The sequence below is a fragment of the Zeugodacus cucurbitae genome, chromosome 3 (genome assembly GCF_028554725.1).
Source record: "Zeugodacus cucurbitae isolate PBARC_wt_2022May chromosome 3, idZeuCucr1.2, whole genome shotgun sequence".
NCBI lineage: Eukaryota > Metazoa > Arthropoda > Insecta > Diptera > Tephritidae > Zeugodacus > Zeugodacus cucurbitae.
In genome coordinates this window covers 30,938,691-30,965,765 of record NC_071668.1, presented here as the reverse complement: position 1 = coordinate 30,965,765, position 27,075 = coordinate 30,938,691, and the positions used below count along the sequence as shown (strand labels likewise).

Sequence of the window (27,075 nt, the reverse complement as noted above, 5' to 3'; positions counted from 1 at the left end):
AACTTCGTAAGGTGTACCGAGTGGGTACACCTAATTGCCACCGAAAGGGTTAATATATCACGTGTCCAATAATATGCTTCAAACATTTAACTTTCATTGTTATATATTCTTGTGAATATTAGCATGCTTTCATGCGCTGTCTGTATTTGGTAATTTACATAATAGTGAAAAGCGATTCACAAGATTATTGTTAGCTAAAATCAATAAGAGAGGGTAGGTGTGAAATACATATTTTGGTTCGTTTTTTTCGGAAATTTAAAACGGGAAACAATTAAAGACCTTCACCAAATGCATTATATAAATGTAAATTGTTAATTGATTAAATATCTGATTAATTAGATTATAGATCAATTAGTTTAGAGTATTTACTCTATTTGTAACGAAGGGCTAAGTTCGGGTGTCACCGAACATTTTAAACTCTCGCAATCTATTTATTTAATTTCATTAATATAACTCACAATTTTACCCACATATTCGTCATATATATGGTATAAAGTCCATTGAAAGTTGGTAAATCTGATATTAGGTATGTGGGAGATAGATGAAGTTATGATCCGATTTCACTCATTTTTGGCACAGAGACATATTATTAGAAGAAACATATTCCCTCTGAATTTGTTCAAAATATCTGAGAGACTTACCTATATTTTCTGTAATAAATTTGTTAGAAGCACTGAGGTCCTCATATTCGGTATATAGGGTCTTGAAAACTTATGGACCGATGTCGGAGACTTTTAGAAGGACGATGCCACTCTTTAAATACAGTATTTTTGCAAAGATCTGTTCCGATATCTATTTGGACTATTTTCACAACATATCATTGGGAAGCTAGGAAGATATTATGAACCGAATTTCATTGAAATTGGTCGAGTAGTTTCGGAGATATGGATTTTGACCCATAAGTATGCGGAACCACGCCCATTTAAAATTTGGTATACCATTTTGAGTGCAACACTTCTGTACCATCATTATAATGCAATTTAAGGCTTCTGGTAGTTGTCCTTACTAAATTAATGCATTTTTAGTAGTTTTCAACATAACCTTTGTATCGGAGGTTATAATCCGATTTCCTCCATTTTTGGGCTGTATAAAACTCCTAAAAGAAACGACTCTAGAATGTTTCCTTGATATAGCTTTAGTGGTTTGCGAGATATATACAAAAAACTTAGTGGGGGGCGGGGGTTTCCACTACCACTTCCTCAAAAAAATTACATCCACATTTGCGCCTTCACAGTGGGATCCGTCATACCAAATTTTACTTCAATAGCTTAATTTATGGCTTAGTTATAGCTCTTTATATGTTTTCGGTTATTGCCATTTTTTGAGCGTGGCAGTGGTCCGATTACGCCCATCTTCGAACTCAACCTTTTTATGAGGCCGATTTTTATATAAGAAAATTTAAAAATATATAATTAGAACGAGGCAATTCAAAGTAAAAGCACCTTTTACTCTCGACTTTCGCATAATACTGCTAATTTGAGCCCTTAAAACACGTTCTAAGGAATAACTTTGCTTCTATTATCTACAGTCTAGTCTAGGTAATTCGGATGAATAGTTTCTGCGCTCACTGTTTCTTGCCTCTGTTGCATGGTTAGTGAGCAGGTCCTACTTAAGTGGGCATTCCAATTTATTTTTATGCATCGTGTTGGTGCACTGACGTTGATGTTCAGCCATGCGAAAGCAGGCAATGGAGAGAATGAACAGTGGCGAGCAAGCACATTCCCTTCCAAACAACAACCTTTAAAATGTATGCCTGTGTTTTGTTAAGCGTTTGAATTTAGGTAAGACCAACAGTGAAAAGACACAACGACGGGCGTTGACCGTAGAGAATGTTGATTCATCTTCGATTAAAATTGCCCATCATTTTGAGTGTTCCTGTTTTTGCTAGCAAATTAATTTCAGCTTGCTTCTTCTGTCAACGTTTTTTACTTTCAGCTTGATGCTGCATACAATTTCGCACTGTCACTTGGTTTTGAGTTAGGTTTTGATAGGACCACAGCCTCTCTTTGAGCCAACCATGTTTCTGTATTTAATCTAGCCTCGACTTGTTTGATGATCTCATGTAAATACTCGATGATAGTTCTTTGTCTGTTGCCCTCCTCCAACATAAGCAGATACGTTTTAGTACAGTACTACTTTTATATTCTGGACACGATGCTCAGAGTTGGTCACCACTTGTATCAAATTAGATTTCGATTGCTTTGTTGATGACTGGAACGCCTGCATATATCAATTTTTATAAAGATTTCCCTATTTTTATGGCAGACTGCAAAACTTCTTAATAACAGTGCATTTCGTTGTCCTAATATTTATGACTTGGAAAATCCAAAGATTATGAAATAAAGCAAAATAAAGTAACAATAATCTCTAACTAACTCCATCAATTTTCCTACTTTTGCGAAAAGAAATATTAGTCCTTTCTTTTGTTGTAGATTACTGATTACTATTTTATTACTATTTTTAAATATAACTATAATTGGCAGCAGCAATTGATGAATTAATCCAACCCAATTAGAAGTAAATCAATAGGCACTCAAAGATTACAAAAAACATATAAAGCAGGTACTTGGAAGTAAATGACATGGAAATGAAAATATTATTTGTAAACCACAATTAAACGCTTAACTAAAGTAACAACATTTAATTGCATGTTAATTAACACGCATTAAATTCAAATAAATCAATTCACTGCCTATAAATGCACACACGCATGGACATTCGAATGTGTACATACACTAATTTCTTTCATATGTACATATACATTCATATAATTGGCTTCGTTATATATTTGTCTGCGCTAATTTTACATATTTTTAACTCACGCCGAATCACTGATGGGTTTTAAGAGAAGTCCTCTGAGGGTAAGTTTTTTTATGGTAAATCGATCTAAATCAGCGCTTAAATCGAGCAGAGGTCGGTTTATAAATCAATTAACTTCTGTGCGATTAAAAACATGGCTAGAATAAAGTTAGAAACTGCATAGGAACGCAAAAAGTCGTCGACGTGGCAGTGATTTAAATTTCATACAATTACAAAACCATGTCCTCACGTATATTGACAAAGGATGCAAATAATTGAGGTGAATTAAGGAGGCACCTTAACATAGGTAAACATACGAATATGAAAGTTGTTGTTGTGTATGGAGTAAATGAATAGATGTATGAATGTATGACCGTAAATGCTGTCGAGGGACACCGAACAACAAAAACCACAAGCATTAACTTTCAAACAGTAACAATAAGTCTACAACACTAAAAGCTCTGATTATATGCCTATATGAATATGTTGGACAAATTTGAAGGCATATGTTGTTGCCGGAAGGATTATGCTAGGTGTGAACCAGTTGCAACAACCGTGCGCATCAGCACGTACATATGTACTTCCAACATCAGTGATAGACATTTTCAACGCATTTTATTTTTGGTCGTAACAGTGTATTGAACTCGATAGTATCGCTATCATGTAAAAGCGATCAAAATGTAAATATTGACACTAATTACCGTACGATAAATGCATGGATTTCATTTCAACTCTGCAACTGCGGTTTGCAAATGTCATCGATGTAATTTTAAAAAGAAATTGAAATATATTGAATGCAGATACTATTAATAGTAGACTAATCTAAATACAATTAATTTCAATTTTAATTTCATTTCAATTTCATCAAATTAGCGAGAATGAGATTTCTCGCAAGGGTATTTTAATTTTTTTTTAAATGTACAATGATATACAATGGAACTTCTGTAAATCGAATCACCATAATCCACAAAAAACCTTCGAGTTAGAGACTCTTCGAATTATAAAAATTTTCATTAAAACATAAATTTTTCAAAAAGCTATAAAATAAAGCTATACTTTTTATTGATTTAATTCGCATAAAGTTTTATGTAAATACGTTAAAACATGTATTCTTTAATTTTGTTTGTTGCACTTTGCTAATGTTTGGCTCTTGTCATCCGTATCTCATGCCTTTATATCTATTCGCTTCATAACTTATTGAAAAATCGTGTCCACCGATTTGATAAATTGAGTTTCGAGATAACTTACTTAAAGTTTTGATTCGATTTTCGCTTTGATATTTTCGGATAATATTTTAAACATATTGAACTACTTAATAATTCCATAAACAAATATAAAAAAATCCCTTAAATTCAATTAAGTTAGTTAGTTAAGCTCAGTGAAGTTAGAGAAATTTATGACATGAGGGTATTTATCATCTACTGATAGATTATAATATAGCTATATTATATATATATATAGTATCTAGGTAATGAAGTTCAGTTATAAGTAAATTCATTGGATGAGTGAGTTTAACTATATGCTACAATATATCCTACGATGTGCCCATTATATATTACATATATGTATATGTATAACCTGATTTTATTCGGAACATTTTACAAATCAAATTTACACAAAGTGCTGACAATACTGTGTTATCTGAAGATTACCGTTTCAATCTCCATTTCGAAAAGAGCTTATTACATTTGCATGCATTACTATCTGCTTTATCCTATTTGAACCCTATTTGAACTCTATAGTAAGTGTCATTCGATACGAGTGCAATGGAATGCAGTAGAAGGACAAAGGCTTATTAATTTACCGGAATCACTGAATGGCGAGATTCATTCATTCATTTCATTTGGTTCATTTGGTTAGAAAACAAATACGACCTGCGAAGCTTTGATTACCATTCACATACATTTCATCGAGTTCAAATATAGCTAATACGATGGCATGGGTGGCATTGTAGAAGTGTGGGTCAACGTATGCTGATACATATGTTTCAGTAGTACATATAAATGGACTGTTAATCACTTAATGTAAACCTTTTTATTGAAGTTTTCATTATTAGAATTTCAGTATCGTTCTTTAATTATTTATAGTTCTGGGTAAAGCAAAGCGTTGATAAAAATTTAAAATATTAAATAAGAAATGAAACTATATATATACAAATAAATATATTGTAAATAAGTTTCTCTCGAGTACAGCTTTACATTAATTGATTTATCCGTTACATAATTATTATATCGCGTACTTAGAAATCAATTAAGTCTGTGCGTTTCAAAAACATATACTAAATCAAAATATAGGGTAAATCAAGAAACAAATTGACTTTACGATGAGTTTGAATTATACAAAATTAATATTTAATGAAATTATGGTCCTCCATTTCATTACAAGCGTAACACAATTTCAAATAAAACACTTTACGCACACTTTTACTAATGGGTATTTTACAGATTCGCCTGTAATTGATTAAAGAATATTTGTTTTTGCTTTTGCGGGCAATAAGCTCATTAATCATAATTTATGTGAGTGTCTTTGAATACGTGGATGTCAACGTTGCATTTTAAACACGCGATTCGTGTCATTCAAAAATAATCAATTATTAATCTCACGAATGACGGCAGTAAATATTCCAGAGTTAATATTACACAAAATATTTATAGATCTTTAAGTATATACTTAGTATATACACGCGTATTAGATACATACAATGTACATATATTTGTATAAGTCTTATCTTCTTTCTTGATCAAGAAGAAACACAATTTACTTCAGCGGTAACACTTTGATGAAATGATATTTATTTAAGTAATAAATAGTTAATAAAGTAAACAATATGAAATTTGTTTTAATTTTAGCTTAGGTCTCATGAATTATGCTTTGACATCATTTGTTGTATATTTTGCTGAATTTAAAGCTCACCGATTTTAGTATATTCAATATCTTGAAATGATATGTATAACAACGTGTTTTAAGAACACATTATTTAGAAAAGAGTTTGAAAATTTTCAGAATTCATACCCGTTCATGTTTTTATAGAACTTGTTTACTGTGCTAACATAATATTTTTTTGCTAAATAACTATACACTTGAGTAAACATTTTTCGAATTGCGAAACTTTATACACAAACAAGTAAGGAAGGGCTAAGTTCGGGTGTAACCGAACATTTTATACTCTCGCAATTTATTTATTTAACTTTATTTATATTATATAATACGCAATTTGACCCACATATTCGTCATATATATTGTATAGAGTCCATTGAAAGTTAGAAACCCTAATATTAGGTTAGAAGTACCGAGGTCCTCATGCTCGCTATATGGGGCCTTGACAACCTATGGTCCGATTTCGGAGATTTTTAGAATGGGGCTGCCACACTATAAACGTAGTATTTCTGCAAAGTTCTGCATATATATCTTCACCAGTGCTTACTTTATACATTGTAAAGTTAACTATTCAGATCGTATTCAAAGTTCTGGTCTATAGGAAGTAGGCATGGTTGTGAAGCGATTTGGCCTATTTTCACAACATATCATTGGGATGTAATGAAACTATTACAAACCAAGTTTCATTGAAATCGGTCGATTAGTTCCTGAGATATGGTTTTTGACCCATAAGTGTTTAGTGTTTCTGACGTTTTTGGTTAGTGAACTAACCCACTTTTAGTAATTTTCAGCCTAACCTTTGTATGGGAGGGGGGCGTGGTTATTATTCGATTTCTGTCATTTTTGGACTGTATAAGGAAATGGCTAAAAAAAACGACTGCAGAAAGTTTGGTTTATATAGCTCTATTGGTTTGCGAGATATATACAAAAAACCTATTTGGGGGCAGGGCCACGCCCACTTCCCCAAAAAAATTACATCCAAATATGCCTCTTCATAGTGAGATCCTTCATACCAAATTTTATTTCCATAGCTTTATTTATGGCTTAGTTATGGCACTTTATTTGTTTTCGATTTTCGCCATTTTGTGGGCGTGGCAGTGGTCCGATTTTGCTGATTTGCGAACTTAACCTTCTTATGGTGCCAAGGAACACGTGTTCCAAGTTTCATTAAGATATCTCAATTTTTACTCAAGTTACAGCTTGCACGGACGGACGGACAGACAGACATCCGGATTTGAACTTTTCTCGTCACCCTGATCGTTTTGATATATATAACCCTATATCTAACTCGTTTAGTTTTAGGACTTACAACCAACCGTTATGTGGACAAAACTATAATACTCTCGTAGCAACTTTGTTGCGAGAGTATAAAAACAGAAACAAACAGTAAGGAAGAGCAAAATTCGTGAGCAGCCTAATACTGGGTTTTATTTTTATCTCGTCTCACATATTGGATATATGTATGTACAGTATACTCTCGAAAAGTAAATTCTTAGAAAGTAAATAATCGCGGAAAAGTTAATCACCTTTAAGATTACACATGCACCTCGAAAAAGTAAATCTTTTAATTTACTTTTCAGAGAGTGTGATAAAAAATTTGAAACGAAGCAAGAAGCGTTTTTTACGATGTTGCAAAAACACTTACTCTCTTGTTTATCGCGTCTTTTTAGTAAATAAACTCTCCTACTTGATCCACTGGTTTAAAAATGAAAACGATGCAAATCAGGTGTCAGACTTTTTGAATTGTCGTACAAAAATGGTCAGAAAATATATTGCAAAAGAAAAAAAACAAAAGAATATTCAAAATTTTTTCTCTTCATAGTAAATACATATGTGTGTATGTAAATGTAAATATGTTTTTCATGTAAATCCATATGTTTTATTGAAGCAAATTTAATATTATAAAAACATATAATTTATGTATATATTTGGAAAAGTAAATTATTCGAAAAAGTAAATTACCCAAAATACCAATCGATTTACTTTTCGAGAGTATACTGTATTTTAAAATTAAGCTTCAAATGTATGTATGTGATTGGCGTTGCAACCGTTTAGCCGGTTATAGCCGAATCGACGATAGTGCGCCACCTCTCTCTCTCCTTCGCAGTTCGGCGCCAGTTGGAGATCCCAAGTGTAACCAGGTCGATCTCCACCAGGTCCCTCCAACGGAGTGGAGGCCTTCCCCTTCCTCGGCTTCCTCCGGCGGGTACTGCATCGAACACTTTCATGGCTGGAGTGTTTTCGTCCATTCGGACAACATGACCTAGCCAGCGTAGCCGCTGTCTTTTTATTCGCTGAACTATGTCAATGTCGTCGTATAACTCGTACAGCTCATCGTTCCATCGTCTGCGGTATTCGCCGTTGCCAATGTTCTGAGAACCATAAATCTTGCGCAAAATTTTCCTCTCGAAAACTCCTAGTGTCGTCTCATCTGATGTTGACATCGTCCAAGCTTCTGCACCGTAAAGCAGGACGGGAATGATAAGCAACTTGTAGAGCTTGAAGTTATGACTGTCAACAGTGACGTGGGAGCCAAGACGCGAATGCGCCGACTGTTTGTTTGATGACAGGAGATATTTCGTCTTGTCCTCATTCACCTCCAGACCCATTCGCTTCGCCTCCTTATCCATGCGGGAAAAAGCAGAACAAACGGCGCGGTTGTTGCTTCCGATGATATCAATATCATCGGCGTACGCCAGGAGCTGTACACTCTTGTAAAAGATTGTACCTTCTCGGTTTAGCTCTGCAGCTCTTATAATTTTTTCCAGCATCAAGTTAAAAAAGTCGCACGATAGTGAGTCACCTTGTCTGAAACCTCGTTTGGTATCGAACGGCTCGGAGAGGTCCTTCCCAATCATGACGGAGCTTTTGGTGTTGCTCAACGTCAATTTACACAGCCGTATTAGTTTTGCAGGGATACCAAATTCAGACATCGCGGCGTAAAGGCAACTCCTTTTCGTGCTGTCGAAAGCAGCTTTAAAATCGACAAAAAGGTGGTGTGTGTCGATCCTCTTTTCACGGGTCTTCTCCAAAATTTGGCGCGTGGTGAATATCTGGTCAGTTGTCGATTTTCCAGGTCTAAAGCCACACTGATAAGGTCCAATCAGTTTGTTGACGGTGGGCTTTAGTCTTTCACACAGTACGCTCGATAGAACCTTGTATGCGATATTTAGGAGGCTGATCCCACGGTAATTGGCGCAGATTGTGGGATCTCCCTTTTTATGGATTGGGCAGAGCACACTGAGATTCCAATCGTCAGGCATGCTTTCTTCCGACCATATTCTGCAAAGAAGCTGATGCATGCACCTTATCAGTTCTTCGCCGCCGTATTTGAATTGTTCTGCCGGTAATCTATCGGCCCCCGCTGCTTTGTTGTTCTTCAATCGGGTAATTGCTATTCGAATTTCTTCATGGTCGGGTAATGGAACATCTGTTCCATCGTCATCGATTGGGGGATCGGGTTCGCCATCTCCTGGTGTTGTACTCTCACTGCCATTCAGCAGGTCGGAGAAGTGTTCCCTCCATAATCCCAGTATGCCCTGGACATCGGTTACCAGATTACCACCTTGGTCTCTACATGAGGATACTCCGGTCTTGAAACCTTCGTTAAGTCGCTTCATTTTTTCATAAAATTTTCGAGCATTCCCTCTGTCTGCCAGCTTCTCAAGCTCTTCGTACTCACGCATTTCGGCCTCTTTCTTTTTTTGTCTGCAGATGCGTCTCGCTTCCCTCTTCAGCTCTCGGTATCTATCCCATCCCGCACGTGTAGTGGTCGTTTGCAACGTTGCGAGGTAGGCAGTCTGTTTTCTCTCCGCTGCGAGACGGCACTCCTCATCGTACCAGCTTGTTTTTTGTCGTTGCCGAAAACCAATTGTTTCGACTGCAGCGGTACGCAGTGAGTTTGAGATCTTCAAATATTGACGGATATACGATTGCCAGCTTACCAGTAGATTTACGGGCATTGATTGTATACCTTTTTTTAGAGAAACCCGTAATTTTGACGGGTATGTGCAAATACGATTTTATGGTAAATTATTTATAAAAAAAACCAATACATTTTTAGTCATTATTATCTTCAGTACATTTAATATATGTAAACTCCACCTTGGCTGTACACATTTAAAATTAATACAAATATTGTTAGTTTTATTTGCTTACATGACCAAATTTGGAAAAATTTTCCTTCCCTTGGATTTCGGACATCCGGAAATGAGTTGAATAAATTTTGTTCGTCCTAATAATCACTACGCAATTCCTCAGCTGATTTAAAAATGCCACAATATAAAGGCACTGGTGGGTCCCATTTCTACTGTATAAAACATAAAACATTGTAAGAAGCTTGACTATTTTTGATAAATTCTCTGACTTCGTACAAAGCGATTATTTTCCATAAACTATAACTATGAAAAAGACCCCATTTATGATTTTAGGTATTACGATAATATTCACTCCTACTATCTTCAGAATCATCAATTTAGGTTATAATATTGAACTCACCCTCACTTTCGCATAGTTTATTTATATCAGAATCCGATCCAGATTTTTGGAAGAAACACTCATAATTTCTAACAAAACGGACTAAAGAAGTAATATTTCACTTCGGCCGACTTGTTTTATAAACAAGTAAGGAAAGGCTAAGTTCGGGTGCAACCGAACATTTTATACTCTCGCAATTTATTGCTAAATTTTGATTAAGATAATACACAATTTTACCCATATATTCGGCATATAGTCCAATAGAAAAACGAAAATCCTCGCATATAGTATATAGGCTGAGGTAATTCCTCAACCGATTTCACTCATTTTCATCACCAACATACATTATATCTAAGATTATATGCCCATTTAATTTGGATAAAGATATTTCACATATTAAGCGATTTACAAGCTATTAAGCCCATCGTATTTTTGAAAATCCTATAATTAGGTATATGAGAGCTAAGGGAAGTTATGAATTTAACCATTTCTGGTACAGAGGCAAACTATTCGAAGAAAAAGATTTCCTCTGAATTAAACTAAGATATCTAAGAAATCTGAGTGCATCTTCTTTCTGCTATTTCTTTTGTAAAATTTAGTGTTTCTGACGTTTTTCGTTAGTGAGTTAACGCACTTTTAGTAATTTTCAACCGACCATTTCTGTGGAAGTGGGCGTGGTTATTATCCGATTTCAACTACCTTCATGGTGTATATTGGGGTACGTAAGGGAACCGACTGGAAAAAGTTTGGTTTATATAGCTTTATTGGTTTGCGAGATTTATACAAAAACCTATTTGGGAGCGGGGCTAAACCCCCTTTTCCTAAAAAAAATTACATCCAAATATGGCCCTTCCTAGGACGATCCTTTGTACCAAATTTTACTTTAATAACTTTATTTATGGGTTAGTTATGACACTTTATGTTTTTCCGTTTATGTTTTCGCCAGTTTGTAGGCGTGGCAGTGATCTGATTTTCCCATTTTCGAAAGCAACCCTCTTACGTTCCCAAGGAACATGTGTACCAAGTTTCGTCAAGATATCTCAATTTTTACATAAGTAATCCGTTGCATGGACTGACAGACATTCGGATTTTGACTCGTCTCGTCACCCTGATCATTTTGATATACATAACCATATATCTAACTCGTTTAGTTTTAGTACTTACAAACAAACTCTATGTGAACAAAACTACAATAATCATACTATAAAAAATATGACATATTTTACTCCCAAAGTAAAAAGTATTGTCTTTTCAAGATTTACCAAAGAAATGTAATTATTTGTCATATAATCAGATTTACTGTAATTTTAGATAACAAATGAAAACGAATATACAGTAAAATTTACGACATTTACTTGTTGTTGTTATTTCTTATTCAGTTTTAAGTCATTTTGCTTTTTTTCATATTTGGTATACTCATATAACTTTATCCGTCAAATTTACGGGATTTCGCTAAAAAAAGGTATACTTCATATAGAAATAATAAAAAAAAAAATATAATTAAAAACCAATATTTAATTTTCAAAAAATATTGTGTCTATATTAAGAATTTTTAAGCCTAACCTGTCAAATGTTCCGTAAATCTAGTGCTAAACCAATTTCAATATCCGAAGATTTAATGTACGAAAGTTGGATAAACAAAATCATTACACCCGCTTCAAAATGTTGCGAGAGTATAAAAATTAGTTTCGTTGTCGTGAGCTCCCTTCTACCAAGAGAGCGCTGCAAATGCTTTTTGAATGCTAATTAACTTTCATTTGATAGCTAAGTGAAAAATTAATTGCATAACCGAGTATATTTATTTAATCAATTTTGGCGTCATAAATTCGATAGAAGGAAAAAATTAAATAGCAAATATTAACAAGAAAGTACATACACAAATATAATTGCGCTAAGCACGATAAAAAATTAAATATACTAGTACCTACATATACATATAGTACTTCTATAACCCATGTTTATCTCAATTAATAAAAGGAAAAATTATCGTATATTGCCGAAGAATAAAAATTCAAAATTCAAAAGTTAATAATAATAATAATATTTTGCAAATCCATAAAAAAAATTAAAATACATCGCCATAAAATACGTCTACACTGTATGTATATTCACTTATGTACATACAGTGACTCACAGCTTATTTCGTTAAAAACTTCAATGTATGTATGTATTCCACAGATTATACTTCTAGTATGTATCAGTCAATTTATTATTATTTGTGAATCACAAATCTTTGAGCACACGTATGTAAGTACATACATATATGTATGTATGTAACTGTATGTATATACACATATTTATACCTTTTATCCCATTTGTTGAATTTGCTATTTCACGTCCTTCTGACGGTTTATCAGAGTATTTTTCAGAAAAATGATGAAGCTTTTTTCCATCAAGTCGCCTTTCATATTCTGCTGCACTTCAAGCTAACGGTATAAAGAAAGTGTATTGTGCAAATAAAAGAAGGCAGCCCACGAATAAAAGATTAAAAGCTTTTTTCGCGGTTGAATTTTACACTACATCGAAGAATGATTTTTTATTTTCTTTTGATTTGCTCAATTTTTTTATTGAGCTGATATTGAACTGTTAACGTGTAATGTGTATACAAACAAATCAATTTACGCAAATTGCCTCTAATTTTATGCTTATTACATTTTCACAAAGAGTTACATTGACTTTAGAACCTATTTTTGTTTTCCTACCTTCTACGTTTGTTTGCTCCAAAAAGAAAAAAACATTTTCCGAAACATCTGCAAATTAAACTAAAATTAATTTAAAACAGTTTTTTAACTTTGCATGCATACTTTTTCGATAATTCAGTATTCTTTATTTCTTCTTTTTTTAATCCAGCTATTACTCAACATTCTCCGAGACAGCAAGCCCCAAGTGACCAACTCTCATCCTGCACGAAAATGTGTAACAGCAGACGACACAGCCGTCTCTGGTTCAACAGCCTTGCCATATTAATTTGCCTGCTGTGCAGTGGCCTTGTCTGTACAAATGCCGGTAAGTGAACTGAACTGAAATTTTTAATTTGAAAACAATTACCATCTCCGCTCATGCACATGCATACATATATACTCGTATGTATGTACATATGTAGGAAAGTTAGCTCTATCCGTTTACTATTTGTGGTGGTATAGCAAAGTCACTCCAAAGACACATGGAGCACAAGCGCCCATTGTACAGGTAAAGTAATCGCTAAAGTATACGTTGGGTCTAATACAAACGTGCAAACTAATTTATATCTAACGATGTGTCAATGAAGTGTCAATTGCGCACAACAAATCGCCATTCGTGTTCATGTCATTTGGTATCGTGCGACCGGCAGCCCATTTGACACAATTAAAACCACATCAATTAAAGGGTGATTTTTTAAGAGCTTGATAACTTTTTTTAAAAAAAAAACGCATAAAATTTGCAAAATCTCATCGGTTCTTTATTTGAAACGTTAGATTGGTTCATGACATTTACTTTTTGAAGATAATTTCATTTAAATGTTGACCGCGGCTGCGTCTTAGGTGGTCCATTCGGAAAGTCCAATTTTGGGCAACTTTTTCGAGCATTTCGGCCGGAATAGCCCGAATTTCTTCGGAAATGTTGTCTTCCAAAGCTGGAATAGTTGCTGGCTTATTTCTGTAGACTTTAGACTTGACGTAGCCCCACAAAAAATAGTCTAAAGGCGTTAAATCGCATGATCTTGGTGGCCAACTTACGGGTCCATTTCTTGAGATGAATTGTTCTCCGAAGTTTTCCCTCAAAATGGCCATAGAATCGCGAGCTGTGTGGCATGTAGCGCCATCTTGTTGAAACCACATGTCAACCAAGTTCAGTTCTTCCATTTTTGGCAACAAAAAGTTTGTTAGCATCGAACGATAGCGATCGCCATTCACCGTAACGTTGCGTCCAACAGCATCTTTGAAAAAATACGGTCCAATGATTCCACCAGCGTACAAACCACATTTTACCACAATACAGTGCATTTTTCGGGATGCATGGGCAGTTCTTGAACGGCTTCTGGTTGCTCTTCACCCCAAATGCGGCAATTTTGCTTATTTACGTAGCCATTCAACCAGAAATGAGCCTCATCGCTGAACAAAATTTGTCGATAAAAAAGCGGATTTTCACATTTCGAACCGAACACTGATTTTGGTAATAAAATTCCCTGATTTGCAAGCGTTGCTTGTTAGTAAGTCTATTCATGATGAAATGTCAAAGCATACTGAGCATCTTTCTCTTTGACACCATGTCTGAAATCCCACGTGATCTGTCAAATACTAATGCATGAAAATCCTAACCTCAAAAAAATCACCCGTTAGAAAAGTTAACAGCTGACAATTTGAAGTGGTAGTTTTCATGTTGGCGCAGCTGTCACTGTAATTGCTGTTGTCGATGCTACAGTTGTATTGTTGTTTTGTGCCATAGATGGACGGAGGCAGCAAGATGTCTGCCTCAAAATAAAATATAAAGCTAGAAATTTTATACTCGTACAAAAAATAATTATTATTTTTAATATTGTACATATTACATAGTAGATGCTTGTGACAATTACTTTATGATATATTTTTGTAGCAGAAAACAGACCCCAAATAATACAATGTTAAACACTTATGTGTCTATAGATTTAAAATTTTATAACGCCCCCCCTCCCCCCAGATTTGAAAATAGTTCAATTGGCAATCACTACAAGTTTAGTTAGTTTAATTTAGATAGAATTAGTCGAAATAGCACACTTAAATTAAAAGTGCCAGTGCATTTCTGCAATTCAACGAATTTAAAATGGTCCACAAAAACTGAAATTTTATAAAGTTGGATGGCAGTTATAAACAAAGGTCTTCAAAGTGAAAGAGAATGTAGGCGTGATTATTTCTTTATTCTGCAAATGCAAAATTGCCTATTACTGATTCTTAATACAGTTAAAGAAGAACTGCTTTAAAGTTATGCAAAAATGGCAAACCTATTATATTCTACTTACAATATAAACACATTCGTATTTCTTTCTTTGGCTGCATTTTAAAACTTGCATGCACCACTCTTTTATTCATTGTGCCGTTGTTCATTTAACTGCTAATGGGTGAGAGGCATTGAAAATGCACGTCATAATTTCAATTTAACGCAAACAAAAGACAACGCTTGTCATGCCGCATAGGTGCAAATGTGTTGCCGCTTTTGTTTGCCTTTTCTGGGTTAAGGAACAAGTGAAGAAAGGCAAAGTTCGGGTGCAACCGAATATTTTATAATCTCGCAATTGATATAATTTTATTAAGATAACACAGAATTTGACCCATATATTCGGCAAAAAGTCCAATAGAATAACGAAAATCAGCATATATAGTGTATGAGGGCTGAGGTAATTCCTGAACCGATTTCACCGGTTACATTATATCCAAGATTATATGCTCACTTAATTTGGCTAAGATATTTCACATATTAACCGATTTATAAGGCATTAAGCCCATCGTATTATTGAAAAACCTCTAATTAGGTATATGGGAGCTAGGGGAAGTTATAAACCGATTTTAATAATTTTTGGTGCAGAAACACACTATTAGAAGAAAAAGAAAAGTTATAGTCCGATTTAAATTTTTTTTTTCACCTGAGTGAAGGAATGAGATGGAATTCTAAATTCAGTTATGTGGGAAGTAGTCGTGGTTGTGAATCGATTTCACCCATTTCTCACTCGTGTCATCAGGGAGTCAATAAAATGCTATATACCGAATTTCATTGAAATCGGTAGAGCAGTTCCTGAGATATGGTTTTTTACAAATAAGTGGGCGACGGCGCGCCCATTTTATATTTTGTAAAAAAAAACTGAGTCCAACTTCCTTCTGCCATTTCTTCTGCAAAATTTAGGGTTTCTGATGTTATTCGTTAGTGAGTTAACGCACTTTTAGTATTTTCAACATAACCTTTGTATGAGAGGTAGGCGGGTTTATTATCCGATATCTTTCATTTTTGGACTGTATTAAGAAGGTGGCTTAAAAAAACGACTGCAGAAAGTTTGGTTTGTATAGCTTTATTGGTTTGCGAGATATATACAAAAAAACTATTTGTGGACGTGGCCCTACTCAAGTTACAGCTTGCACAGACGGACAGACATCCGGATTTCAAATCTACTCGTCACCCTGATCGCTTTGGTATATATGACTCTATATCTAACTCTTTCAGATTTAGGTGTTACAAACAACAGTTATGTGAACAAAACTATAATATCCTCTTAGCAACTTTTGTTGCGAGAGTATAAAAATACTCATATACATAATACAAGCAGTCCTTTGTAAAACAGATATCCTTGTCGTATGTCTATTTGCAAACTTGTATTTAGGTTGCGGTTTGAAAGGATGGATATGTGGAAATGACATTCCACTGTTAACTATAATCGCAGTGCATTTTTTAAAGCAATCACACATGTGAAATGGTTTTGTATAGACTTAAAAAAGCGATTTGTGAAACAAAATTTAAATTGTTGTAAGGGTAAAAAAGATCAAATTAGAAATTCAGAATTAGTGTTATAAAATGTATTTCGCTTGGAAAATACTTTCTCCAAGTCGGATTTTTTTAAGTATTCGGTAGTCCAAAAGAATGCAAATATGTTAGTGTGGTAACACTAACACAGCCACACAAAAAAATTTTGGCATGACCTGAGAGTCTTACTATGTGTGCCTTATGTTTTTGGGGTCGCTGAATCCGAATCCGAGTCCATTTAACCTCATCATATCAGGGTTTAGACATGACTAAAGAAAACGTATATGGCGGACAGCGTTTTTACAGTTTATTTATGATGTTCATGTCGTACTCTTATACGTGTAGTTAATGGCTAGGACTATCCTAGTCATTATAATTGTTTTCCCTCTTATTTTATTGTTATATTCCATACATTTACTCATTTATCGTACAAAAACCACAGAATCCACGATGACCATTCTTAATGACTTATTTTATTTAAAAATTCTTTTATGTTATTGATATCCGCGGTTTTGGTGCTGTATATGCATGACATGTACTGGAATTTGTCTTGAAACAAGTTCAAATAGTTGAAAAAGAGTTAGACATGGGGTTATATATATATAAATGATCAGGATGACGACAGAATTTGAAATCCGGATGACCGTCCGTCTGTCCGTGCAAGCGATAACTTGAGCAAAAAAATTGAGATATCTTAATGAAACTTGGAACACATATTCCTTGGCACCCTGAGGAGGTTGGTATTGAAAATGGGCGAAATCGGACCATTGCCACGCCCATAAAATAGCGAAAACCGAAAAGTTATAAAGCGCCATAACTAAGCCATAAGTAAAGTTATGAAAGTAAAATTTGGTACAGAGGATCTCATTAGGGAGGTGAATATATGGGTGTAATTTTTTTGGAGAAGTGGGCGTGACCCAAAATTGGTTTTTTGTATATATCTCGAATAAAGCTATATAATCGCAATAAAGCTAAATAATCGTTTCTTTTAGCTACTTCTTAATACAGTCCAAAAATGGAAGAAATCGGATAAAACCCACGCCAACTCCCATCTAAAGGTTATGTTGAAAATTACTAAAAGTGAGTTAACTCCTTAAAAAACGTCAGAAACTCTAAATTTTACAAAAGAAATGGCAGAAAGAAGCTGCACTCAGATTTTTTATAAAATGGAAAATGGGCGTAACATCGTCCACTTATGGGTCAAAAACCATATCTCAGGAACTACTCAACCGATTTCAATGAAATTCGGTATATAATATGTTCTTGACACTCTGCTAACATGGATGAATGAAATGTGCGAAATCGGTTCACAAACACGCCTACTTCCCATATAACTATTTTTTTTCCATCTGATTCGTTCACTTTATAATATATATGATGATTTTCGTTATTCTATTGGACTTTGTGCCGAATATATGGATCGAATTGTGTTATCTTTATAAAATAACATCAATAAATTGCGGGAGTATAAAATGTTGGGTTGCACCCGAACTTAGCCTTTCCTTACTTGTTAAATACTGTACTAGATCACCGTCATTTGTATTTACATTGTGTTGAAATCGGCATTGGGTTGAAGAGTAGACTAGAGATGAATGGTGGTTATGTTCAAATTATTAATAATTAATAATAATTAATCACTTAAGTGATTACAAAATTTTTACAACATACAAGTGCGCACATTTTCCCCATTTAGTATTGTATAACATATTTTCTGCATTTAATCCGCACACTGTGCTGTTATACTGGCGTCTGCTACTTGAAGGTGTCAAAATATGAAAATATGCTAATATTTTTTCCCGATTTTGAACACGTTTATCTCACACAATATACAGATACATGAATGAAAATGTCTTAAATGCATAAAGTTAATTAATATTTAAATCTTAGTTTCTTCTAAGACTACTAAAGAATTGCTGCATAAAAATCAATGGTCAAATTACTTTTTCATTGTTTTAATAAATATAAGCAGATATGGTAACGAAATAATCGAAAATAATATCTGAGGCAGTGGGTGCATATATGCAGGTTATATAATAAAAAATTCATTACTTTAAATATTTAGTATCGACTGTTCTTATCGAGTCTTGGTATTAATTGGAAATAAACAATTGTACCGTTATATGAGTTTTAAAATTAATCAATAAGCGACTTTTTTATTCGTTCATATAAAACCGCTCAACAACATTCGCAAAAAGTAACCGCAGCATGACAAGACCAAATATAAAGCGCCATAATTGTCACCAATGTCTGGTGAACAGTTTGTGGTAAAAATGACAAATGAAGTATTTCGGTGTATGCATCGCAATGCAGCGTGCACAGTGATTGCATTCATCAACTAGCTGCCCGCTCATTTTAATATCCGCAAAGGCACACATCGAAACGGAAGTGGTTTGCGGTTAAGCGACAGCACAATTGTAGTTCCAATTTACAGTGAATTCGCGATAACTCCAACATTCTGAAACATGAATCCTTCTTTGCGTAAATATATAAAACAATATGTTCTCTAAAACATTTTTTTATTATACGCCACACTTGAAAACATACATGTCTATATGTCTTATATGTTGGCCTCATAAGTTTGAGTTGAAATGTATGAAATAAATTCACCTGAAATCTTAGTTACTACTATCAGTAATGCGGGCTTAAAAAATCACACTTCAATTTTAATACAGCAATTTGCGTGTCGAAAAATCGAAAAAATAGGATACTGGATTAGTAGATTAACTACATTTCCAAATGTTTGGTTTTGAATAAATTGAAATATTTAAAACAAGGAAAATAAAATTTTTTACAGCAATAAATGTTATACATATGTGCATATGTTACCTGTTGCTGTTGCTACTGATATTTGACCTAAGTGGGATTAGTTTCATCTCTATGGCGTACTAGTATAATACAGTTATTCATTGGGAAAAGTAAAACTGTAGATGTAAATACTTGTTTTATGTTTTACTTGGCTTAACTGCTCCCAATTCTCAATTTTATAAATCCAAAGTGGTGATAAACAAACGTAATAAATAACGGAATATTAATATTTCGGAAGCCACATAAAATCTGAAATAAATTTTTGAACCAGTACACAATTTGTACACCAATAAGAGCATATTTAGATATTCTCGGTTCTCACTGTCTCTGATCCTTGTATGTAAATTTTTGTTGACTATTTGTTATTATTACAATAACTAGTACTTTTACTATGACATTGTTTTACAATGTACTGCTATTGTACTTGGCTTCACTTATTCTTCATAGTTAGTGTCATCTTGGCGACAACGAAAGTGATGCAACAAACTAACAATAAGCATAATTTTGCAACGCACTCTGTACAGTTGCAGGAGTTGTGACCACAACCGGCGGCGTGAGTTTGTGTAGCCGTTGACTGACTGGTAAGTGGAAAATGTACACAACTGATGTTAGCAGCGGTATCAGATCTGCAAAATGACCCACAACCACAGTGACGATGGCATCGTAACACTTTTCCGCTTAGTTACACAGATGAACAATAATAGTGACGTTGATGTTGAAGATGATGTTAAATAAACAAGTAAGAAAGTTCGGGTGAAACCCCAGTGCTCATAATTTTTTTTTACCGAAAATATAGGTAATTCTCTCAGATATTTTGAAGAAATTCAGAGGGAATATCTTTCTTTTAATAATATGTCTCCGTCACACATAACTCGCGATACCTAATATTAGGGTTTCCACCTTTCAATGGACTTTATACCATATATTTAACGAATATGTGGGTCAAATTGTGTGTTATTTTAATAACATTACATCAATAAATTGCGAGAGTATAAAATATTCGGTTGGACCCGAACTTAGCCTTTCCTTATTTGTTTTGGGCTATCGACACAACCTTATATAATTGAACAATAACAAAAAAATTTTACCAAGCAACAACCTTCAAAATATAATTTTTTTGTTTTCTCTTTTTATATTTTTCTTGTCAACTCGAATAAAATTCTCTTATTATTATCTTCCTCGCAATTTTTCCATATTTAATCACTCTCTAATCTTTTCCTGGCCTTCCACGAATATTGCAAGACTAAAATTAGCCAGATTGGTTTGGCCGTTCTCGACTTTTTGCGAGACTAACGAACAGCAATTCATTTTTACAAATATTATATTTATGTACATATGCACATATGTAACTGTAAATTAGAAGTAAAACAAAATGTTAATTATTAATTGTGGAGACGATTAATTTGAATAATAACTATCCTATCATCTAAGTTGGACCAAATTACATGTACATACTTATATGCCAGCTTTCATGAATATCAGTTGACTCGTTTTTGAGTTCATTCGGAACATACACACGGACACTGGATTTTTATACTCTCGCAACCTGTTGCACAGAGTATAATAGCTTTGTTCACATAACGGTTGTTTGTGTCACCAAGAAATATAAGAGTTGGATATGGGGTTATATATACATAAATGATCAGGATGACGAGTGGATTTGAAATCCAGATGTCTGACCGTCCGTCTGTCCGTGCAAGCGATAACTTGAGTAAAAATTAAGATATCTTAATGAAACTTGGAACACATGTTCCTTGGCACCCTGAAGAGGTTGCTTTCGAAAATGGGCAAAATCGGTCCACTGCCACGCCCACAAAATGGCGGAAACCGAAAACCTATACAGTGTCATAACTAAGTCATAAAAAAAGTTATGAAAATGAAATTTAGAACATAGGATCCCATTAGGGAGGGGCACATTTGGATGTAATTTTTTTGGAAAAGTGGGCGTGACGCCGCCCCCAAATAGGTTTTTTGTATATAACTCGCAAACCAATAAACCTATATAAACCAAACTTTCTGCAGTCGGTTCTCCTATACCCACTTATGGGTCAAAAACCATATCTCAAGAACTAATCAACAGATTTCAATGAAATTCGGTATATAACACTTTCTTGACACCCTGATGACACGGGTGGAATATGGGCGAAATCGGTTCACAACTACGTCTACTTCCCATATAACTCAATTTTGAATTCTTTTGATTCGTTCACTTTATAATACATATATACATTAGGAACGAATGAAGATAGCGGAATAAAACATCACACATATACTGTAATTGAGCTGTGACATCACTTGTGGAAAAATTGTCAAAATCGAACCATGACTTTTCAAGGCCCCTGATATCGAACATGAAGAACTCAGTGCCTAAGGGTAATTTTTCACCGAAAATATAAGTAAATCCCTCAGATAATTTTATGTATTTCATTCCCTCGGAAATTTTTTTCTTTCTGTACCTGAAATGGTAAAAATCGGGTCATAACTTCCCCCAGATCCCATATACCTAATTATAAGTAATATAAAATTAAGCGAGCGTATAGTCTTCGATATATTGTATCTTGGTGGTGAAAACGAGTGAAATCGGTTTAGGAATTACCTCAGTCCCCATATACTATTTGTGATGATTTTCGTTATTCTATTGAACTTTATACCGAATATATGGGTCGAATTGTGTTATCTCTATAAAATTACATCAACAAATTGCGAGAGTATAAAATGTTCGGTTACACCCGAACTTAGCCGTCGATCTGAATCGTTTACTTTACAATATATAAAGTAAGCACTAATGAAGATATCGGAACAGAACTTTGCAAAAATACTGCATTTAAAGAGTGGCATCGCCCTTCTAAAAATCGTCGAAATCGGTCCAAAAGCTTTCAAGACCCTATATTTCGAATATGAGGACCTCAGTGCTTCTAACAAATTTTTTACCGAAAATATAGGTAAGTCTCTCAGATATTTTGAAGAAATTAAAATCGGGATAGGGAAGTCATGTCTCCCATATAACTAATATTAGGGTTTCCAGCTTATAATGGATTTCATACCATATATATGCCGAATATGTAGGTCAAATTGTTTGTTATATTAATAAAATGAAATAAATAAATTGCAAGAGTATAAAATGTTCGCTGACACTCGAACTTAGCCCTCCTTTACTTGTTTTATAATCTTCTCAAAATACCAGCGGAACCACTGTGCAATGGTGCTCCTACATGTTTCCATGGTACTAATAGTTAGACTAACGTGAATTATATTTAACGAAAATTTATTTGAAATTATGAAAACAATGATTTTTTTTATTGAATTTTCAACCCATCGAATTGCATTAGAGAAATAAGTTGCACATTTAAACATACATATGTACATTAATACATACAAAAGTATAATAATAGAAATGGACATTCATTCTGGTCCTAAAACAAAAGCGCTACACTACTATATGCACTTATTCTTGTATGCTAACATCGACGCTGTTGGCTTATAATAACACGTTTATCAGTCCATCCGCTCATTAGCCCATGCCATTCTCCTGCAGCAACGTTAGTGGATTCCTAATAACTTTATTGCCCATAATAATAACGGTAATAATAGTTTTTTGAAGTTCGCGATCATCTGCGTGATTATTACACACGGTATATACGAGTATGTGTGTCATAGAATTATTCACATCATATCCTCGTAGGGATAAGTAGTGTGCGACGGGTTACGACTTTCTGGGACTTTAGCATCAACGTTCAAAGGCTGCAGCATGTTGCATGTAACATTGCACTTCGAATATAAATGGCCATTAATGCGACAACAAGTCTTTTGCACCCCTGACCTTAAATCCGTGAAGGAGTAGCTCGTGCAAACTAATGTGAGTGAGGACAAGGATGTTGGCGAAATTGTTATTGCTCCGCACCGAAGCTGACTGCATTTATAACGCTCATAAACGCCACAATATGTACTATAAATGCACGCACACATACATGCATGTGCGCAGTTCAGTAGTCATCCATTGGAAGCTGTTTCTTGCTTACTGGCCAAATACTTTTGTTTTTATTTTCTTATAAGGTAGTAGGAGGAGGGATATGAAGATTAATTTCTTTGCCAAAAAAGGAAATAGCTACAGACTTCAACTTACTCATAAAGTTTTACAAAATCGCAAGAACGAACTTATGGTATGTACATAGCAATGTATGAGCCCTGCTTCTAGTCCGCATATTGTCCCCTCGACTTATTGCGGTTCTCTTAAAATCTTATGACAAAGATTTATGAAGTTGGCTTTAATGAGTTATGGGTTCTAAATTTTATGCATTTTCGAGTTCTTAAGCATTTTCGGAGCATGCGAAAATTGCAAGTAAGCTTGCTTGCTTATGTGTTGGAGTAAACGTGTTGACAGCCAAGAAAGTGCACAGTAGAATATGCTGGTGTTGATGAGTTGGATAACCCAAACTAATTTACGGTTATTGCTCAAGTCTGCACCAAGCTGTAGTATATTTTTGACTATATAGGCAGTGAAATGGTATGAAAATTTGCTAACTATATGATACATATGTGTAGAAATGTGTATTTTAATAGATGTGTGTTAATGCAAGAAAATTTTATGTTATTCTTATTGCGAAATTGTCATTAGATTTTATTGTAAATATTTTATGGATCAATTCATGTGACAATAGTTAAACTTTCATAATAAAAATCACTTAATATTGAAACTTTCGTTCGTCCTTCATTGGTATTTGGCGCCAATTGGAAATCCCAAGTGTAGCCTGGTCCTTCTTCACCTGGTTTTTCCTTTCTCTTGAAAACTCCTGGTGTCGTCTCATCTTACTTTTTTTTCATTTGCCTACTCAGTCCAAAGTACCACCTGTTGGCAATAGTGATAATGCGTTGGATTTCTAAACTGGCATTGTTATTGGTGTTAATGCTGGTTCCAAGATACACAAAATTATCTACTACTTCAAAGTTATGAATGTCAAAATCGCAAAAGTAACGTGAGAGCCAAGACGCGAATTCGATGACTGTTTGTTTGATGACAGGAGATATTTCGTCTTGTACTCACATTGATACTCTACGTACATAATAGAGTTGATATATTATTGCCATTGGCATATCTAGACAGATATGATTATAATAGATAGAGCTATTAAGGTTAATCCATACTAGTCAAAAAAAGAAATTTACTTTTTAAACCCATTAAAAACTGACTAGGTTTGAGGTAATTGCTGGTATAAGCTCCATATAAAATTTATGAAAAATTAACCTACTGCACAGATCTCAAAGACACGAATTATACATAAACTGCTCATGATTGGGTGGGAAATTTGGTAAACTAAAACCCAGCCGTGCCCACTCAGACGAAACATCATTTGTCAATCGTTTTTGGTACATCGGTACTTTGAGATACCAGCAAGTATAGTATGAAAAATGATATAAAAGCTCACATGCTATTCCTTAATTGAAAATATTCAGAGAGAGTCCGGACAATATAATAACGATTCCAATTACGTGCTCAATGCAGTGATTTGTATTGGCTGATCGAAAATTTATGAATAATCTCAATTAGGCGTTGGTTTTGGAAGGAAATAATTACGAAGCAGTAACCAAGTTGGTTTGATTACATTTTATTAACTTTTTTTAAAGAAAATTTTGTTTTATATTTATTAACATGTACTAATTTCTGCACCCAACTGTGTATCATTTTGGAATCACTCTTACCAAACCTTAATAAAAAAGTGGTTTCAATCATCATTTAAATTATGCTTGTTGACTTACTTAAGTCATATTGATGATACTAGCAAACCTAGAAGTTAGCCGAACTGAAACCTGACAACAATACATATGTATGTATAAATGAAATGGAAAAATGTCGGTGCTGTCCGGAAAACTTTTGTTTTAGACAGTTACTTTACTCTACAGTATCCAGGGTTCACATATTATCTAGCGACAGCGCACCCTTTTTTATTTTTTTACATACTAACTCAATCATTATTTTCTTTATACAGCTTCTTAATGTTTTCATTACCCAGAAAAGGAAAGGCCAAAATGTCTTTTAACATTAATTCTTCTGCTCGCATTTTTAGCCTTTTCTTTTTATGACCTTTCTATGGCTGCGATGTTCCATTAAAATTTTAAATCCACCAAAACCAATTTACTAATTCTATGCTATTGTCTTAAGTAATAAAAATAAATTAAATGTAAATAATTAGACGTAGCCTTAAATTAGCGTGAAACTTTATATAAAATACCCTGGCACACTGTTGGAATCGCTGTGAAAGCGATTGAAATATTTCATCCACTTTGGCGTCAATGCCAAAAAATGTTCAAAAAGTGTTTGCCCTGTACATATGTATGTGAAAACAAACAGACTGAATAACAAATTCTCTACATTTATATACCTCTTTTAGTCAGGAGATATTTGGTATATGTTCTACTTAAACAAAAAAGAAAGTTTGTTTTATTTTATACTCTCGCAATTTATTTAATTTTCTTAAAATAATATATATAGATATAAGATAGGAATAATTGAGTCAAATTGTGTATTATCTTAATAAAAGAAAATTAAATTAAATTAATAAACCACGAGAGTATAAAATGTGTTCTTTCTTCGGACGGGTTTAAGCAAATAAGTTGTAATTTTTACACACACATACACAACCTCCCATACATTTGTACGTGTACTTTCCCGTTTTTGCGTGGGGTCTAAAACTTGATCACGACCTCTAGATTTTGATATCCGTTGTCTTTCTATCTGGTTATGAAAGCGTTGGAAACGCTCAGAGCTCGGCTTCCTAGTGCGAGCTTGTATATTTCTAATATTTTGTTCTTCAAGGCGTTGCACACTCGTTTTTCGACTCTCTGGCATGCAAATGCGATGCGTATTCTCTTCGACTTGCTTTTCAGTTTCTGATGAAGATTCTCCATCACGACCTCTTTTTGATACCCTCGCCTGGGAACTATTTTCAGAAAGTTGAGTTTTAGATCTTTTCAGTATTTTAAAATGAAAACTGTTAAACTGCCTTTTGTGCCAACACTGTACTAAATTATTTTCTTAATAACTATAAAAATGTAATTGAAAATTTGTAAAAATACTAGAGCCGCTGAACTGCTTGGATAGTTAAAAGATACAATATATTATTTACCGAAAAAATTAAAATAAGATTGATTTAGTTCTGAAAAGAACTGATGTTTAGTTCTGATCATTTATCATTTCCACAAAATATTCAGCTAACGATTTGACAGTTAATATTTTATAAACTTTTACCTAACGAGTTGAGTTGCCCCATTATGGTGCCATCTAACCTAACGGTGTGAGGGACGACCACACGCTACAACTTTCAAATAACTTTTATTTTTAAACACGTGATATCTTTCGAAAGGAATGTCCAAATTGGTAATTCACAAAGTTAGATTTGATACCAATATCAGTCTTATATATATGAAGTTATTTATTTTGATAAGAATTAGTACCAAAGTATAAATAAAGGAGTTTTTATAGCGGTGATATTTAAACATATTTTATTTTAATGAAAAAATACTTATTACATAACTATGATAGTTAGACATATGCTGTCGCGATATTTTTTATAGATATTGATATGTTATTATTGTAGAACGCAATTGTGTTCTATCATTAAGCGCATGCTACGAAAGACGCTTTAGGGCACTTTTTTA

General features: G+C 34.0%; 1 protein-coding gene across 3 annotated transcripts in view; it reads left to right on the top strand.

Annotated features, from left to right (window-relative positions):
• Nucleotides 1-27,075, top strand: part of Kcp_3 (uncharacterized) — a 92,548-nt gene that overhangs the window by 32,942 nt on the left and 32,531 nt on the right. For all 3 annotated transcript variants that reach the window (XM_054226468.1, XM_011196037.3, XM_011196036.3), the window contains exon 3: nt 13,003-13,158. In XM_054226468.1, coding sequence (XP_054082443.1) covers nt 13,065-13,158 — 94 coding nt within the window. In that variant the 5' untranslated portion in view covers nt 13,003-13,064. The remainder of the gene's footprint in view (nt 1-13,002; nt 13,159-27,075) is intronic.